This window comes from Ziziphus jujuba, chromosome 10 (genome assembly GCF_031755915.1).
Source record: "Ziziphus jujuba cultivar Dongzao chromosome 10, ASM3175591v1".
In the NCBI taxonomy this organism is placed as follows: Eukaryota; Viridiplantae; Streptophyta; class Magnoliopsida; order Rosales; family Rhamnaceae; genus Ziziphus; species Ziziphus jujuba.
The window spans coordinates 5,895,062-5,913,600 of record NC_083388.1 but is presented as its reverse complement, the minus strand read 5'-3'; the positions used below and the strand labels follow the sequence as shown (position 1 = coordinate 5,913,600).

The window sequence follows — 18,539 nt, the reverse complement described above, 5'->3', positions numbered from 1 at the left end:
TTGTTTTTTACTCTTTCCATTGTAAAACAGAGATGGTCAAGCTCTGCCTCTTAACTTTGGGCCCTCAACATTATAATTGGACTCTCAACTTTTTAAATCGGTGCAAATTGGTCCAAAGGTCCATTAGCGTTCCAATTTTAAAAATTACAAGGTACAATTACAAACGGACAGTGCATGGGTCACTCGTGTTAAAGGGGCAAAATTATAAAATTTGAAAATATATACTTTTTGAAAATTTCAAAATCAGCGCCGGTCAGCTGCCCCAACACACAGGCTGTCTCTCTGCATTATTTTATTTATCTGGCCGCATCTCAAAATGGGGATCATATACGTCCAAAAAATAAAAAAATAATTGGTGAACATGGATTACCCCACCCACAATACAAGTAACTTTTTAAAATTGTGGAGAATTATTCAAAAGACTCGTACATTGGATTAAGGTGGAAAGCATGAGATGAAAATGAATTAATTAAAAGGAATGGGACCATACCATCTTGATTAAAGATAGAGTATTAAATTTAAACCAGTGTTGTAGGATATTGTAGGATTCCCTTTAGAAAAGAAAGGATACTTTACCATCCATTATTGTTCAAAGCAACACTTTACCAATATTATTCAACAATTTTCATATCCAACACTCGTTCATCAGCTAGGTCGCGTGGACTATCTTTGATTGCTTTATGATCCAATTGAGTGAATTCATTTGCAGGCAAGCAGCAGCTCTCCCCGTTTCAGTATATAATTGCGTATGCACTTAATTTCCCTTTTTTATTTTTCTTTTTCTTGATTTTCAGTCTCCTTGCTGTTGATTTGTTGTTTGTTTGAAACCCCCCCCCCCCCCCCCCCCCAAAAAAAAAAAAAAAAAAAAAAAAGAAGGGAGCACTTTTGCACATAGATCTGTTTTAGTTTTGCTAAAGAATATTTAAAAAAAAAAAAAAAGAAAAAAAAAGAAGGTTGTTGTGGAATCCATAGTTTATACCTGTTATTTCAGCTTCCTCTGTTAATCAGTATCCATGACGGAGCCTTTCTCTGCTGGTGATATTGATTCTCATTTATTTTTCCATATTTTCATCTACGCTATGTATTGATCAGCATCATTTCATTTCGTTTGCTGTCATATTGTATTGTCCTTTTTATTTGTTTATGTGAAATTGAAAAAAAAAAAAAAGAAAAAAAAAAGTAAAAAAAGAAGCGAAAGAGCTACAGTACCTAACAGGGAGGCAGGGCTTTGGAATTAAAAATGGATGTTGTGATTGCAATTGTTGCGAAAATTGCGGAATACACAGTGGCACCAGTTGGTCGACAAATTGGCTATGTTTTTTCCTATGGAAGCAATATGGAAAACCTCGACTCCGTAATTCGACAGTTGGAGCATAAGAAAAACCGGCTTCAACATTCTGTTGATGAGGCCAAAAATAATGCTCATGAAATCGAAGCCGATGTTCAAGAGTGGCTTGACAGAGTACCTGCAGTCACTGAGGAGGCTAGAAATTTTCGAAGAGACGAATGCCGAGCAAATACGAGGTGTTTAAATGTTTCATTCCCAAACCCGGTGCGGCGACATCGGCTGAGCAGAAAAGCAAAGAAGATGGTACAGAGCATTACCAGTGAAATTCTAGTTGCAGAGGGGTTTGGTGAGAAGGTTTCTTACCTTCCCACCCGTCAAAGTTCAATCAGAAACAAAGGTTACGAGGAATTTGAATCGAGAATGTCAACTTTGAGGAAGGTGATGGAGGCACTGAGAGATCCCAATGTTAATATGATTGGATTGTATGGGATGGGAGGCGTTGGTAAAACCATGCTGGCTAAAGAAGTTGCTAGAAAAGCAATGGAAGAAAAGCTTTTCAGTCAAGCTATTCTGGTCACTGTATCCCAATACCCAGATTATAAAAGTATTCAACAACAAATTGCAGGCGAGCTAGGTCTTACGTTGGATGATCGGACAAGCTTATCTGCCAGAGCAGATCGACTACGAAGTCGATTGAGGCAAGAAAAGAGGATCCTCATGGTTGTAGATGATGTATGGAAAAGGATCGACTTGGATGAAGATGTTGGTATATCATTTGGGGGTGATCAGAATCAATGCAAGATACTATTGACATCCAGGTTTTATAATGCATTAAAGAATGATGTGAGAAATGAAAGTACTTTTGAGGTTGGAAAATTATCTGGAAGTGAATCCATGGATTTATTTAATAAAACAGCAACAGACGATTCAGATGGAAAGCCCGAGTTTCCAGATTTGGCAACTCAGATTGTTAAAGAATGTGCTGGCTTACCGCTTGCGATAACAGTAGTAGCAAGTGCATTGAAGAAGGAACCTAATTGCCACGTTTGGAAGAATGCTTTGGATGAGTTAAGAAGGGCAAGACCAGATAACATCGAAGGAATGCATGACAAAGTGTATTCCAGTGTCAAGTTAAGTTACAATTTTCTGCCAAGTGAAGAAGCAAAGTCATTGTTGTTGCTCTGTAGTTTATTTCCAGAAGATGAAAACATCGACACTGGTGATTTGTTGAAATATGCTTTTGGTTTGGACTTGCTTCAAGGCCCTTTTCCTGAGATGGAAACGGCAAAAAGTAAGATGAATACGCTTGTTGAAAATCTTAAACGTTCTAGTCTTCTGTTGGAAGGTTCTTATGGCAAGGACAGGGTAAAATTGCATGATGTGATCCGTGATGTTGCTATAGATATTGCATCCAAAGAGAGGCGTTGGTATAATATCAGAAATCGTCATGAGTTGGTTGAATACATGAGAAGGAGGGACCACAAAAATTTCAAAGATGCCATTGCAATTTCACTCCTTAGCTGCACAGATGTCGTTGAACAGCTTCCAGATGAAAGATTGGAATGTCCACAGCTTAAGTTATTATTGATTGCCGGGCACCGCCGTGGACCGTCTGATTGTCAAATTGCAGATCGATTTTTGGAAGGATTGAAAGAGCTTAGAGTTTTATATTTGAGTTATGTGAATTTGGATCCACTGCCTTCATCCTTTCGTTTTCTTCAGAATCTTCGAACATTGCGTTTGGATGAATGCAGATTGGGCAACATAGCTCTAATTGGAGAGCTCAAAAATTTAGAAATTCTTGACCTTTCAAGTTCTATAGTTGTGGAGTTGGGAAGTGAAATCGGACAACTGACTCGACTGCGGGTGTTGGATTTGAGGAGGTGTGAAGGACTTAGTGTTATTCAACCAAATGTCCTGGGGAGTTTGCGAAATCTAGAATGGCTGAATTTAAGTTCCTGGTTTGAAAACTGGGAGGTTGAAGGAAAGAATGGCCGTGAAAGAAGAAATGCCAGTCTCAGTGAGCTAAAAAATCTACCTCAACTTAGCTCTTTGTTAGATCTAACAATTCCCGATGTTAATGTTCTACCAAAAGACATCTTTGGGGAAAAACTGGAAAGCTTTTCCATAAACTTGGGAAGGATTTTCGCACCTTCCACGCCAGGTTCTCACCGGTATCTAGCTTCTTATTACAGAAAATTGTCGATGGACCTGGAAAGAAGCAGTCAATTAGATGAGCTTGGGCGTAGATATTTGTTAAAAGGGTCTGAGGCGATAGAAATAAATGGATTAGAGGGTATGAATAGTGTTGCTTATGAATTAGATAAAGACGGTTTTCCACATTGTAAGCATCTTCAGGTTGCAAATAACGCTGGAATTCTGTACATCGTAAACTCGGTTGGACAAACTGCCTTTCGGAAGTTGGAGATTTTGGAGCTTCAAAGATTGGTGAAGTTGGAAAAGATCTGCCATGGAATACTCTCGCCGGACTCTTTTCGCAATTTGAGGCGACTTGATGTAACTGTATGTCATAGATTGAAGAATATCTTCTGTTTCTCCATCGCCAAACTGCTTGAGGAAATTAAAGTGAAGAATTGCGAGATGATAGAGGAGATAGTTGACAACGATGAAGCCATTAATGTTAAGATTGAGTTTCCCCGTCTGCGCTCATTACGGTTGGAAAATTTACCGCAGCTTCTACAGTATTGCACTGATCGTCAACCGAAGAGTACAACTAATACCAGCTCCATTCCTCTTTTTAATGAAAAGGTATGTAATATATATATATATATATATCTATTCTATAAATTCGATTTATAGTTAATTTTTCTTCTTTTGATGTCCATAATATTTGTTATTTGCCAAGGTCTACGGATGGAATTGGTTTGGTTTTTCATGTATGGTTTCTTTGGTGTTCATTTATTTCTCTAATTAATACCTCTTCAAGTTCTCAAAAAGAATAAAAAATTCATACCTCTTCAATGTACATGTGTGTGTGTGTGTGTATATATATATATATATGTGCTATTCTCCGGGGATTCTAAATTAAGTTAAAGTTTAATTTAATGGGTTGAACAAAATTCTGGCCTGCTTGAATAAATATTTTCTACTAATTTGTCTTGATGTAAATATTCACTAATAATTTATTGAATTTTAAGTATTTTAAGATTCTAAGTCTAAATGGTTTATTTGCCACCTACCATATGATTTTGAAATATTACAATTCAGTATAACAAAATGGTAATAGTAAAAGGGCAAATTACATAGCCTTTCTGTTATACAAATACGTTTCACACTCTCTTACATTTCATATTTAGTTATTTAGTCCCTCTATTAATCAAACTGTATGTCAAGTTATGTATTTTACTCATAATGACCTTCTAATCTTTTATCTTATCTATCTATAGATATAAAGAATCTACTTACAAATAGCAATTATAGTTTATTCTTATATAAAAATAATAGTTTTATTGATTTATTAACAAATCCATCCCTTTTTTTTTATTTTTTTATTTTTTTATTTTTTAACAACACTTAACTTTTTTGGAAAATTTCAAAGTACGAAAGATGGCCATTTCGCAAGAGGCAACTTGCTAAGTTCATGTGATTGATATGCCTTTTAAGAATTAAAAGCATTTTGGCAATGTACTGGCAAAAAAAAGTAGTGCTATGGATAATAAAAGCACATAAGGTGCAAAACAATGAGTGTTGCTATTTATCATTATTAGTGACCATTTAGTGGTATCCATACTTACATATCAATTAGTAATTGAATACATGTAAATCAGTTTTGACTTTTTAAAACTAAAATCCTAAAAGGAAAATAACCTTTAGCACCATGAACTTATTACTAATTGAAATGTAAATATAGATTTTACTGATGATGAGCACCTAGTAGTGGTGACAAATAATTTTTTTTTTTTAATTGAAAACATTTTGTTTAAAATTACCCAATTGTAATTTTAAAATTTTTTTATATAATATTTAACCGATAACTGTTTCATTTTTGTTTTTGTTTTTTGTTTTTTTTTTTTTTTTTAGTGCTATTTGACAAAAGTACCACTGAAGAAAATATTACTACAGAAGTGCTTATAGAAAAACACTACCAAACATGCCTTAACTCTTTTGGAAAAACATAATTCCAACTAGGCATGCAGTGCGTGGTTTAACAATACCCAATTTCCAATGTACATGTGATAACACACATCACACAAATTTTGATGGGATGTTTCCATCATGTTGAATTATTATTTTTTTTTTACGTTCCACCAACAGTAATAGAATGTGTGCTGTCCACTATAGCAGAGTTGTAAAAAATATATACATGGTATTTATCGAATCAATTATGTGTGTATATATATATATATATATATTGTATACCCTTTTAAGTAATTGCTGTAAATTTTCTGATACATAAATAGAACTTTGATATATTGAGCACTCAATACTAAACGCCAAATGCTTATGGTATGCGCCTCTTTAACTCGGAAAGAAAAAATATTTATCTTGTATTGTTCTACTGTATTTTCTTATCTCTGCTCTAATATTGTTCTTGGTCATCTCTCATTCATCATGTAAAAACAATCTTGCACATGTAAAATTCCAGGTTATGTTGTGTTTTTCCATGTTGAAGGTTGTTTTTCATGTTACATGAGAGGACAGGAATATGAGAGCAAGGATGATAAAATACTGAGAAAAAAACATATATAATAGAAATCCTATTCTTCTGGGTTAAATAATAAGTGGTGTTTAATTGCCATTGAGTGCTCACCATATCCCAAGCTTTATAAACACTTTATTTTCTATTCGTATTCTTTATAACAAGCATGTCAAAATAATTATTGCTTAGTCTAGCTCCAAAGTGGTTAATAAGTTTTGTTTTACATCACATGGAACAGTTATTAACATTATTTCTGTAAGGAATGGTATTGTTTGTTAATTAATTAGAGTTAGTGAAGACTAGCATATCTTAGTTTCTTCTAGCCAACGGTAGACTTAGTAAGAATTTGTTGAGTAAACCAATTTCTCTTCAATCAAATTATAATCTTCTTAATTTGGATAGCTAGTTGATAAATATATATATATATATATATATATATATGTGTGTGTGTGTGTTTGTGTGTGTGTATATGTGTATGTATGTGTATGTGTATGTGTTTGTCTCTTCGATCTGTATTTAATTTTTGGTTTTGTTTGTGGAATGAATCCTCAGGTTGAGTTTTCCAACTTAGAGTTGCTGAAATTGTTCAGCCTCAATATCGGAAAGGTATGGAGTGATCAACTTCAATATTATCAGAAAACATTTGTTGACCAAGGAGCATTTGGTAATTTAAAAGAGATTGAAGTGTCTGAGTGTGATAATTTGAAGGCTTTAATACCATTATCTTTGGCTACAAGTCTTGTGCATCTCCAAGACCTAAATGTTGGAAGTTGTGAGGTCATGGAAGAGATAGTTTACAGTACAGAAGATTCAGGGGAAGAAATTAGGCTGGAAAATATTTTGTTCCCTAAACTTGAATATCTTTCTCTAGGCTCGATTCCAAAGCTTGGAACAATCATCAGGGACTCCAAGTCAACACGCATTGACAATGAAGCTGAAGGAATTAACTCGGTGGCATATAAACAACCTCTTTTCAATTCTAAGGTAATTTCTTCTTTTTTCCTTTCCTTCTTGTTTTATGTTTGTTATATATCTTTTCAATTGCATTCCCACGTTTATATTTTTCTTTAAATAAACTAATTTTGCTCTCACTTGAAAAAGAAAATTATATTAATTATTATTTGTGAACAATTATTAATTATCACATTATTAAAATATCAACTGTCTTTTTATCGTATCTATTTTTTATTTCTAGTTTTTATTAATTTAGCATGTATATTTTCAGATTTAATACAAAAAAAGTAATAACTATGGCTCAAAAATTAAATTTCCAAAGACGTTATAATTTAAATATTGTCATTATCAAATCTAATAATTTATTTTAGTCTATCAATGAGATGATGGTTTTTTTTTTTTTTTTTTGATTTATCTTGTTTTTCCACTTTACAATCCAATTTAATGTTTTATGCTAAAAAAAAATTGTACCAAAAAAAAAAAGTGATGTAGGCCAAAAACAAAAAAAATAAATAAATAAATTCAAACTACAAATGAAAGTTTATGGAAAAAAAATAATAATAAAAAGGGAAAATAGATTGGTTAATGTGGAAAAGTTCAAGTCGAAGAGGGAAGCTTTAAAATTACCCCTTAATGTGCATACATATATAACTTCCCATGTTATCCAATATTGAATTAGACCATTTCAGTGGCAATTACGTTGTCATAAATATTGGTCGAAAACTATGGTACAAGAAATGCTTCCCATATATATATAGGGGAGAGTTCTCATACAAATTTTTTTAATAAATAATATAAGCTTTTTAGTTAATTTTAATTAAGGGTTCATATTTATATTTTATAAGTCCTTAAATATTTTATATCCATATTCAAACATTATTTATTGTTTATCTAAATTATTTATTACTGCTAAATTACTCTCCATTCTCTCCTGATTAAGTTCAAATACTTTTTCTCTCTCTTATTTGATTTCTACTATCTAATTTTAACAAATAAATATTTTCTTTTATTCTCACCAGCCACCAAGAATATAATCATATATCTATATATATGAAGATTGAAAAAGAGTTTCATGGATTTAGTGATTTTTGGCACCAAAAATTATGTGTTTGTGACTTCAAAAAAGAGTATATATATGAACTAGAAGGACATCTCCAATGGCTGTGTGGATTGTCATATTTTTGTTGCCGCATGACAAATATGGACAGAGAATTAAAAAAAATATATATATATATCTCCAGTGGCTTTGTCTATAAATTATATCAAACTAATATAATAAAAAATAAAATAAACACTATAGACTGTTGATTTAGATGGTTTGTTAGGTAGTATAACTCATTAAAATATTCCTTTTCAAAATAATTTTCAGAAATAAAAAATAGATAGTTAAATCGATATTAATTATTATTGCTTTTTAAGAAAAAAAATATAAATAAAGATTATTAATTAATTGAGATTTAAATAAAACCATTGAAGAATAATTTTTGGGTTGAATGTCTATCAAATAAACATTTATAACATATACGCTAGAAGTCCTCTCAACTTATGTGGCACATAGGAAACAATACACAAGCCATTGGAGATGTTCTTTTAGTCCTATTTATTTTTTATTATTAATTTTCTCTGTTTCTTTATCTTTTTTAGTACTTGATAAGAAAATATGACTAACCATTTTATGGGGTGGAATTAACAATTCAGTACATTTTGCGCTTATATATATATATTTGATCACTACCATAATTTGGTGATTGAATAAAAAAATAAAATAAAATAAAGTAATTTCACGATAAAATGCTTTTTTCTTTTCTTCTTTTTTTTGGTGTTTTGGGGGGGTGTGTGGGGTGTGGGGTGTTGGTGTGTGTGGGGCAACATATAAAATGCTATGTTTGGTTACATTTTTACCAAAGGCAAGAATATATCTAGATAACAAAATGTTTTGTTTTATCTCCCATGTAACAATTATTAACATTTCTATTATGAATGATATTGGCTGTTAATTAATTAAAATTAACCAAGACTAGACACATCGTGGCGTCTTTTAGTGTAGAGTAAATGCAAAATTCCTATTCAAACTTAATTAATTTATGCTATTGCGACCAAATTATAAGCGTTCAAGAATGAAATTCAAAGTAAGAATTTTTTGATCAAACCAATTTCTCTTCAATCAAATGACAATCTTCTTAATTTGTATAGCCAGTTGATTTACACACACACACACACATATATATATATTTATATATATATATATAAATATATATATATATGTACATATATGTGTAGCCAGTTGATTTACACACACACACATATATATATATTTATATATATATATATAATATATATATATATATGTACATATATGTGTATATATATATATATATGTACATATAGAATTTGATATAGCAAGTATGCGCGTGAGAATCTTATGGTGAGAATTTCATATATGGCAAGCTATCTCATATATGTTGGTTGGTACATAAAAAAAGTAAACTATAAATTCAATTGCGAGCCGGATTGTATATATATAACTTCTATTTTTAGATGAGATTGAATTAGTCTGTTCAAAAAACTTTTATAAAATTTAAAGTGAAGTTTGTAAGATTTTAATGTAGGGTAAATATAGTGTCTATTCGTATTTATATTGCTTTGTTCTTTTGTAAGTGTTTACAATCCTATTTATTTCTTATTATTAATTTTCTCTCTTTCCTTTTTTTATACTTGATACGAATATATGTTTAAACATTTGTAGTGTGGAATTGCCAATTCAAAGTATATTCTGCATTGATGTATATGTTGTGACAAGATGTTGTATATTGGATATCACGATCCTTATTTGGTGATAAAACGCTATGTTCTTTTATTTTTTTCTTTTATTTTTTTATTTTTTTTGTTACACTTTTACCAAAGGCAAGCATAGATCTAAATAACAAAATTTTTTACAATCTAATTGTACATTGTAAATTTTTATCACAAAGTTAATTTTGACTGAAAGGTACTTTTGATTTCATTGAAAATACATTTTCTTTAACCTAAGCTTTTAAATAGGAAATTCATTTTCTTAGCAAACAAAAAATTAGGAAATTTTCAGGTTATGGTGTGTTTTTCCATGTTGAAGGTTGTTTTTCATGTTACATGAGAGGACAGGAATATAAGAGCAAGGATGATAAAATGCTGAGAAAAAAAACATATATAATAGAAATCATATTCTTCTAGTTTAAATAATAAGTGGTGCTTAATTACCATTGAGTGCTCACTATATCCCAAGCTCTATATACACTTTAGTTTCTATTCGTATTCTTTAAAACAACCATGCCAAAATAATTATTACTTAGGCTAGCTCTGAAGGGGTTAATATGTTTTGTTCTATATCCCATGGAACAATTATTAACATTATTTCTATAAGGAATGGTATCGTTTGTTAATTAATTAGAGTTAATGAAAACTAGACACATCTTAGTTTCTTCTAGTCAAGTGTGGACTGCCAACACTCTTATATATTCAACTTAATTAATATTTGCTATTGCTACCAAATTAGAAGCGTTCAAGAATGAAATTCAAAGTAAGAATTTGTTGAGTAAATCCAGTTCTCTTCAATCAAATTATAATCTTCTTAATTTGGATAGCTAGTTGATAAATATATATATATATATATATATATATATGTGTTTGTGTGTGTGTATATGTGTATGTATGTGTATGTGAATGTGTTTGTCTCTTCGATCTCTATTTAATTTTTGGTTTTGTTTGTGGAATGAATCCTCAGGTTGAGTTTTCCAACTTAGGGTTCCTGATATTGTTCGACCTCAATATCGGAAGGGTATGGAGTGATCAACTTCAATATTATCAGAAAACATTTGTTGACCAAGGAGCATTTGGTAATTTAAGAAACATTGAAGTGTCTGGGTGTGATAATTTGAAGGCTTTAATACCATTATCTTTGGCTACAAGTCTTGTGCATCTCGTAGTCCTAAATGTTGGAAGATGTAAGGTCATGGAAGAGATAGTTTACAGTACAGAGGAATCAGGGGAAGAAATTAGGCTGGAAAATATTTTGTTCCCTAAACTTGAATTTCTTTCTCTAAGCTCGATTCCAAAGCTTGGAACAATCATCAGGGACTCCAAGTCAACACGCATTGACAATGAAGCTGAAGGAATTGACTCGGTGGCATATAAACAACCTCTTTTCACTTCTAAGGTAATTTCTTCTTTTTTTCCTTTCCTTCTTGTTTTATGTTTGTTATATATCTTTTCAATTGCATTCCCACGTTTATTTTTTTTCTTTAAATAAACTAATTTTGCTCTCATTTGAAAAAGAAAATTATATTAATTATTATTTGTGAACAAATATTAATTATTACATTATTAAAATATCAACTGTCTTTTTATCATATATATTTTTTATTCTAGTTTTTATTAATTTAGCATGTATATTTTCAGATTCAATACAAAAAAAGTAATAACTAGTGCTCAAAAATTTAATTTCCAAAAATGTTATAATTTAAATATTGTCATTATAAAATCTAATATTTTTATTTTACTCTGTCAATGAGATGGTTATTATTATTATTATTATTTTATTATTTTTTTCCACTTTACAATTAAATTTTATATGTTATTCTAAAAAAATAAATGAATTGTACGTAGAAAAAGTGAATTCTACCAAAAAAAAAAAAATTGAAACTACAAAAGGAATTAAAATAGAATGGTTAATGTGGAAAAGTTTAAAACTAAAAGGGAAGTTTTAAAAGTATCCCTTGATGTGTATATATATATATATATATATAACCTCCCCTGTTTTATCCAACATTGGGTTAGACCATTTAAATGGCCATTATGTTATCATAAATATTGGTCAAAAACCATACAAGAAATGCTATATAGAGGAGTGTTCCCATACAAAGTTTTTGACAAAGAATTTGGCAAATAATGTTAAACTAAGTGTTCATATTTATCTTTTCAAAATCCTTAGATATTTTATATTCATATTCAAACATTGTTATTATTTACCTATGTCATTTATTATTGCTAAAATTACTCTCAATTCACTCCTAATAAAGTTCAAATGCTTTTTCGCGTTCTTATTTGATTTCTAATTATAACATATATACTTTATTTTATTCTCACCAAAATTCATATATATATATATATATATATATGAAGATTGAAGAAGAGTTTCATGGCTTTAGTGATTTTTGGCACAAAAAATTATAAGTTTTTTTCTTCTAAAAAAGAGTTTCTTCTTCAGTTTCATCATTTAATTATTTAAATAGTATATTTTAGAGAGATCTTAAGGATATAAGGATCTATTTCAAATAATAAGTATAATACATATAAAAAGAAAAAAAAAGAATTGGGGATTAAGGAGAGAGATAGATGATTGTGATTGAGAAAAAAGAAAGATTATTTTGGAAGCAATCAATAGATTAGGTAAAAAAAAAAAAAAAAAATTTATGCTGTTTGGATATGAATATGAGATATTTAAAGGTTTTTAAAAAGACAAATATAACCTTTAGATTAGATAAATTAAAACTATTAGATTATTTGTTAAATATCTTTGTCCAAAAACTTTTGTAAGTGGAACCCTGCACATATACATATACATATATATATATATATATATCCAGTTATGATTTAGAGAACTACTTAGCTTATTTTATGGTTAGCTACATTGGAGTATAATTGGCAAATCATAAATTGTCACTCATACTTAATTTTTCTTAAAAAAAAAGAAGAAAATTTTATGCAATTCTTATTTTGCCACTATTTAGGCCATAAGGTTGATATATAGATAAATAGCAAACTAGATCAAAGTTGTATATATATATATATATATATAAAACTGGTCCTTCCAAAATAATATTTAATATTAAGATTTTACCTTATGGAAAGAACTTGGTCCTTTCTATAGCGAAACTGTATATATATATATATATATTTAGGTATATCACTTCCATATTTAAGTGAGGTCAAATCAGTCAATTAGAAAAACTTCCATGGCTCTGTAGATTGTTATATTTTTGCTGCCATATGAGAAATATAAATAGATATTAAAAAAAAAAAACTCAAATGACTGTATATGAACTCTGCAAACTGATATGGCAAAAATAAAATAAACATTGTTAAAAATACGGTTTATTTTAGGTGGTTAGTTAGATAGTATGATTTATCAAAATATTCCTTATCATGATATTTTTCAAGAAGAAAAAAAAAAAAGTTAAATCATATTATTCTTTCTTAAGGAAAATATATATATATATATATATATATATAAACATCATCAATCAATTAAGATTTAAATAAAATCATTGGAGAATGATTTTTGGGTTGAATATCTATCAAATAAACATTTATACCACATAGACTAGAAGTCTTCTCAACCTATATGTAATATAGGAAACAATTTATAAAACCATTGAAAATGCTCTGATAGTTCTATTTATATTTTGTTATTAATTTTCTCTATGTTTTTTTGCTTTTAATACTTGATATGAATATATGACTAACCATTTATGGGGTGGAATTGCCAATATTTTGCACTAATATAGATGTTGTGACAGGATTTTATATATTTGATCACAACCAAAATTGATGATTGAATTATTAAAAAAAAAAACCATAATTTGGTGATAAAATACTTTTTTTTTTATCCTTTTTTTTTTTTTTGTGGGCAAAATATAAAATGCTATAAGTTACACTTTTACCAAAGGCAAGCATATACCTAGATAACAAAGTGTTTTGTTTTATCTCCCATGAAACAATGATTAACATTTCTATTATGAATGGTTTGGTTGTTAATTAATTAGAGTCGACGGAGACAAGACACATCGTCGTTTCTTCTAGCCTAGAGTAATGCCAAAACTCCTATTCAAACTTAATTAATTTGTGCTATTGCTACCAAATTATAAGGGTTCAAGAATGAAATTCAAAGTAAGAATTTGTTGACCAGACCAATTTCTCTTCAATCAAATGATAATCTTCTTAATATGTATAGCTAGTATATATATATATATAAATTTCGATATAGTAAAGGCGCCATCAAAATCTTATGGTTAGGACATTCTATAAGACAAGTTATATCATCTATGTTAGTAGCCACATAAGAAAAATAAATTATCAATCCAATTGTGTGTGTGTGTATATATATATATATATGTATGGTGTATGTGTGTGTGTGTGTGTGTGTGTGTTCTGTATTTAGTTTATGATTTTGTTTTTGGAATGAATCCTCATATTAAATTGTCCATCCTTAATTTAATAAATTAAGATGCATCTTATTTAAGCCAAAGTGTAAATATTCATATCTATAACTTCCATTTTTAGATGGGGTCAAATTAATTGATTCCAAAAACTTATATAAAAGTTAAAGTGAGCGTGTAAAATTTTAGTGGAGTGCAAATAACGTCTTTTTTCATATTTGTATTACTTGTTCTTTTGTAAGTGTTTGTAGTCCTTTTTATTTTTAATTTAATCTCTTTCCTTTTTTTTATACTTGAGTTCAATCCATTTAATAAATTAAGATGAATTTTATTTAAGCTGGAGTGTATATATTTATATATATAACTTCCATTTTTAGGTAATTAGTCAATTCAAAAAACTTTTATAAAAATTAAAATGAAGTGTGTAAACTTTTAGTGGAGTGCAAATATGGTCTTTATTCATATTTGTATCACTTGTTCTTTTGTTAGTGTTTATAGTCTTGTTTACTTTTTATTATTAATTTTCTTTCTTACCTTTTTTTTTTTTTTTAATACTTGGTCTCAATATTTGTCTAACCATTTTTGGTGTCAATTGCCAATTCAAAGTATATTTTGCAGTCATATATATGTTGTGACGAGATGTTACATATTTGATATCACCACCATAAATTGGTGATAATATGCTACGTCGTTTTATTTTTTTGAGGGGCCGAATATGAGATCCTATGTTTGGTTACACTTTTACCAAAGGCAAGCATATATCTAGATAACTAAATGTTTTATTACCTAATGTTACACTGTATGTTGCAAATTTTTATCACAAAGTAAATTTTGACTAAAAGGTACTTTTAATTTCATTGAAAATACATTTGCTTTAAAATATTGCTTTTAATTAGAAAATTTATTTTCTTAGCAAACAAAAATTAGGAAATTTATTTGGCCAAAAGATAAACTTATTTTGATAATTTATTTATTGTAGTGAGTTATAGTTATTATTAGTATTGTTATTATTTGGAGTGGCAAAACCAAAAATTAACCTTTAAGCAATGCGAACTTCCCCACATATATAGTTTATATGAATTAGTTATCAATGTCGTTTTTAATTCATTGCATTTTCTTAATTAAATAATTAAGCCCATGTGCCATGCTTAATTAAGTGATTGATTATTATTTATTATTTATTCCACAGGTCGAGTTCCGCAACATGGAGGAATTGTATTTGGAATCACTTGATAGTTTGCAAATGATATGGGACACGCAACTTCTTGAAAAGTTCGATAATAATTTAACAAAAGTGATTGTGACTAGGTGTGATAATTTGAAAAGTCTAATACCTTCGTCTTTGTGTGGAAGTCTCGTGCATTTAGATTGCCTGGAGATAAGTGGATGTGAAAGCATAAGAGAGGTAGTTTCCATAGAAGAATCAGCAGGACAAGAAAAGTTTGGAAAGATTTTTTTCCCTCAACTTAAATCTCTTGTGCTATATGACCTTCCAGAACTTAAGAGGTTTTGTGCCGGAGATTGTATTGAATGTCCATCATTAAAAGAATTAGCTATAAAAAATTGTGGAAAAATGGAGACTTTCATCAGCGACTCTCTTCCAAGTCACATTGACAATGAAAATGAAGAAATAGAATCAGTCAATAAAACACCTTTCTTCGTCAAAGATAAGGTACTTTCCTCTCTTTCTTTCTTTTTTTTTTTAAATTATTTTTATCTACTTATTTATTTATTATTAAATATCTTAATAATCAGGTTAAATTCCCAAACTTAGAAGCACTGACGATTCGAAGCAATGAAGTCATTAGTGAGATATGGCATGATGATCAGTCTTCAACATTGCCTTTTCCGAAGCTAAAGAGTATAAAGTTGGATTCCATACTCTCTGAATCATGTAAATTTTCATTCAAATTCTTTCAAAGACTTGAACATCTTGACCATGTTGGTATTAGCAGTCTACTCATGGAATCAATTATTAGTTCTGATGAAGCACATGATATACCCATGCCTTTAAGAAAATTGGATTTGGATGCACTTCCAAAGTTGGTGCATCTCTGTGATGAAGGTGTCCAAACATGCAAAACCTTTCGGGTTGTGGAAGTTCTGAACGTATCGAGGTGTGAGAGATTAAAGAGCCTAATGACTTCTTCAATGTGTTTCCAAAATTTGACAACTTTGAGTGTATCAGATTGCGATGCATTGGAAAATTTAATGGCTTCGGCAGCAGCGGCTAAAAGTCTGCAACAACTTACAGAAATGAAAGTACGCAATTGCAAAAGAATGACACAAATAATTGGGAATAATCATGAAGCAGAATGTGATGTTGAAACAGAGCAAAACGAGATTGGGTTTAGCAACCTGCAGATTTTAACTCTTCATGACTTGTGCAGCCTTGGAAAGTTCTACTCTGGAAATAACATAATAAGACTTCCGAATTTGGAAGAATTAATTGTGAATAAATGCCCTGAGATGGGGACGTTTTCTCACGGTACTGTATACACCCCAAGGCTGTATAGAATAACGATTAAATTAAAACATGATTGGCTTATTGATTTTCCAAAACGTGCAAGAAATGATGAAGTGGAATACCAGAGGCTTTTGGAGGGTGATGTTAATAGAACTCTAAAAAAGCATTGGGAGGACCATCAAACTGCTGCTACCTCATCACAACCCAACATTACATGGTATGTATTATCTCTTAAGATGATGATTTATTTATTAATTTCTTGAAGAAGACAAATTTAATGTTTGTGGTGGTGGAGATATATTAACGAGGCATGCATTTGATAAGAGGGATTAGGTCAGAGAGAAAATAAAATCTTACTAATTCAGTTCATCACCATTAATATTCTTTCAAAATAATACACTTTTCAACATTAATTAATTAAATATGACTATATGAGCATGGAGCTTGTTTTTTCTCTAGTATTCTTTTCTCTATTATCTGAGAAATTATAATATTTATAACTGCTGGAAATATATATATATATATATATATATTTCCACATGTTCATTTATCTCTACCTGCGGACTTGTTTATTACTATTATTATCATTTTGTAATTTCATTTTTAGTGCCTATAGTTTGGGAGAAATTGGAATTTAGATCTTCATTTTTCAGAACTTTATCTCCATATTTTTAGGCAATTTGAATTATTTGGATTGGACCTATAGATAACAAATTGTAAATAGAAGATCTCAATTTTATGCAGATACCACAAGCGACAGAGTAGACATATTTAAATAGGCTTAAAGCGCAAATACCACAAGCTACAGAGTAGACATATTTAAATTTTATGCAGTGATTAATCTTGTGCGAAAAACAAGTTGTGTTAGGAAAAAACCAAACTTAAGAATGTAAAAGATTTTAATTAGCTAACTCTTACATAATGCATAACTTTCATCGGGTTCATGAAACTCTTTTAACTTATTATGAGGTTTTATACAGATATATTCAGAATTATCAGAATCAGAAACATCCAACAAGGAAAAATCTTTCATGCACTCAAACATCTCCTTGTGGTGGCAATGCTCTCTGGCTGGAGATATTGAAGTGAGCACAGTAACACTTCAAAGGTTTGAATACTACATTAATTTACTACTTGAGACTTGTATACTTAGAAGATTCTGTAAACCTATCTAATGAGTACGGTATCAAAAACAAGGAACTCATGTTTCTATTCTGCTTTATAATAGGGGTGCAAGATTGGCTGTCACAGGGAGGCTGAGCTTGTTTGCTGGGTGGTAGCTTATGGTTGTAATTAAAGAGGATGACCCAGATCTCAATTTGCTTTTATTAGATTTGAAGCCGGAAATAAAGCTGATTAATCTATGTGAAGTTGTACTTTTGAAGATGACATTTTAGTGTAAAACCTTGTTTAATGTTGATAGAGGCTCAGAATACTTACTCTAGACATCATGGTCAAAATTCTGATATGGTTGATCTTCTTTATTAATTTGCACTTCTTTATTATATATTGGCTCAATTGTGCATGTGGATTTGAACAGTTTCCGTTGTATGCATGTTCTGAATCTATGTCAATTATTTGTATGTGTTGGTGGACCTCTAGTATATTTTTTTAATGTAAAATAGTTTTTTTAAATCAACAATAAATTATCGGTTTTTTTATTAGAAGTGCAAATGTTCGTTGTATGAGATCCTATCAGGAGTAAAGACAAGCGAGAGTGAGAGAGGAAAGAGCAAACAACCTTGACAGCCTCAGAAGATCCAGCACTTGAGACATTTGAAAGACAAGTTTAGGCATTCTGTTGATGATGGTAGAAGAATAAAGGTGATGGAATTGAAGATCAACTTTGAAAGTGGCTGAATAGAGTATGTGGAACGGAGAAATGCCTTGAAGGCCAAGCAACCAATTGTTCATCAATTTGGTCAGTTCTGAATTTGGTTTCAACTTTCAAGCCATCGGCCAAGTAGGAAAGAAAAG

The 18,539-nt window shown here is 30.1% G+C and overlaps 1 protein-coding gene across 5 annotated transcripts; it reads left to right on the top strand.

The window, feature by feature from the left end:
• Positions 1-351: 351 nt before the first annotated feature.
• LOC107404488 (probable disease resistance protein At4g27220) lies at positions 352-18,069 on the top strand. 5 transcript variants are annotated; one of them, XM_060811746.1, is made up of 7 exons: positions 352-4,057; positions 6,501-6,932; positions 10,663-11,094; positions 15,285-15,767; positions 15,851-16,779; positions 17,553-17,647; positions 17,791-18,069. In XM_060811746.1, coding segments are annotated over exons 1-6 (5,094 nt in total). In that variant the 5' UTR covers positions 352-1,240; the 3' UTR covers positions 17,554-17,647; positions 17,791-18,069. The 5 variants fall into 5 exon arrangements, with proteins under 5 accessions (XP_060667729.1, XP_060667727.1, XP_060667728.1 ...); XM_060811744.1 differs by having other exon boundaries at positions 17,553-17,670; XM_060811745.1 differs by having other exon boundaries at positions 353-4,057; positions 17,543-17,647.
• The last annotated feature ends 470 nt before the right edge of the window (positions 18,070-18,539 follow it).

Coding starts and splice junctions, on each gene's coding strand:
- LOC107404488 (XM_060811746.1), top strand. CDS start 1,241: ATGGATGTTGTGATTGCAATTGTTGCGAAAATTGCGGAATACACAGTG. Junction 11,095..15,284: donor AACCTCTTTTCACTTCTAAG/GTAATTTCTTCT, acceptor TTTATTCCACAG/GTCGAGTTCCGCAACATGGA. Junction 15,768..15,850: donor CTTTCTTCGTCAAAGATAAG/GTACTTTCCTCT, acceptor CTTAATAATCAG/GTTAAATTCCCAAACTTAGA.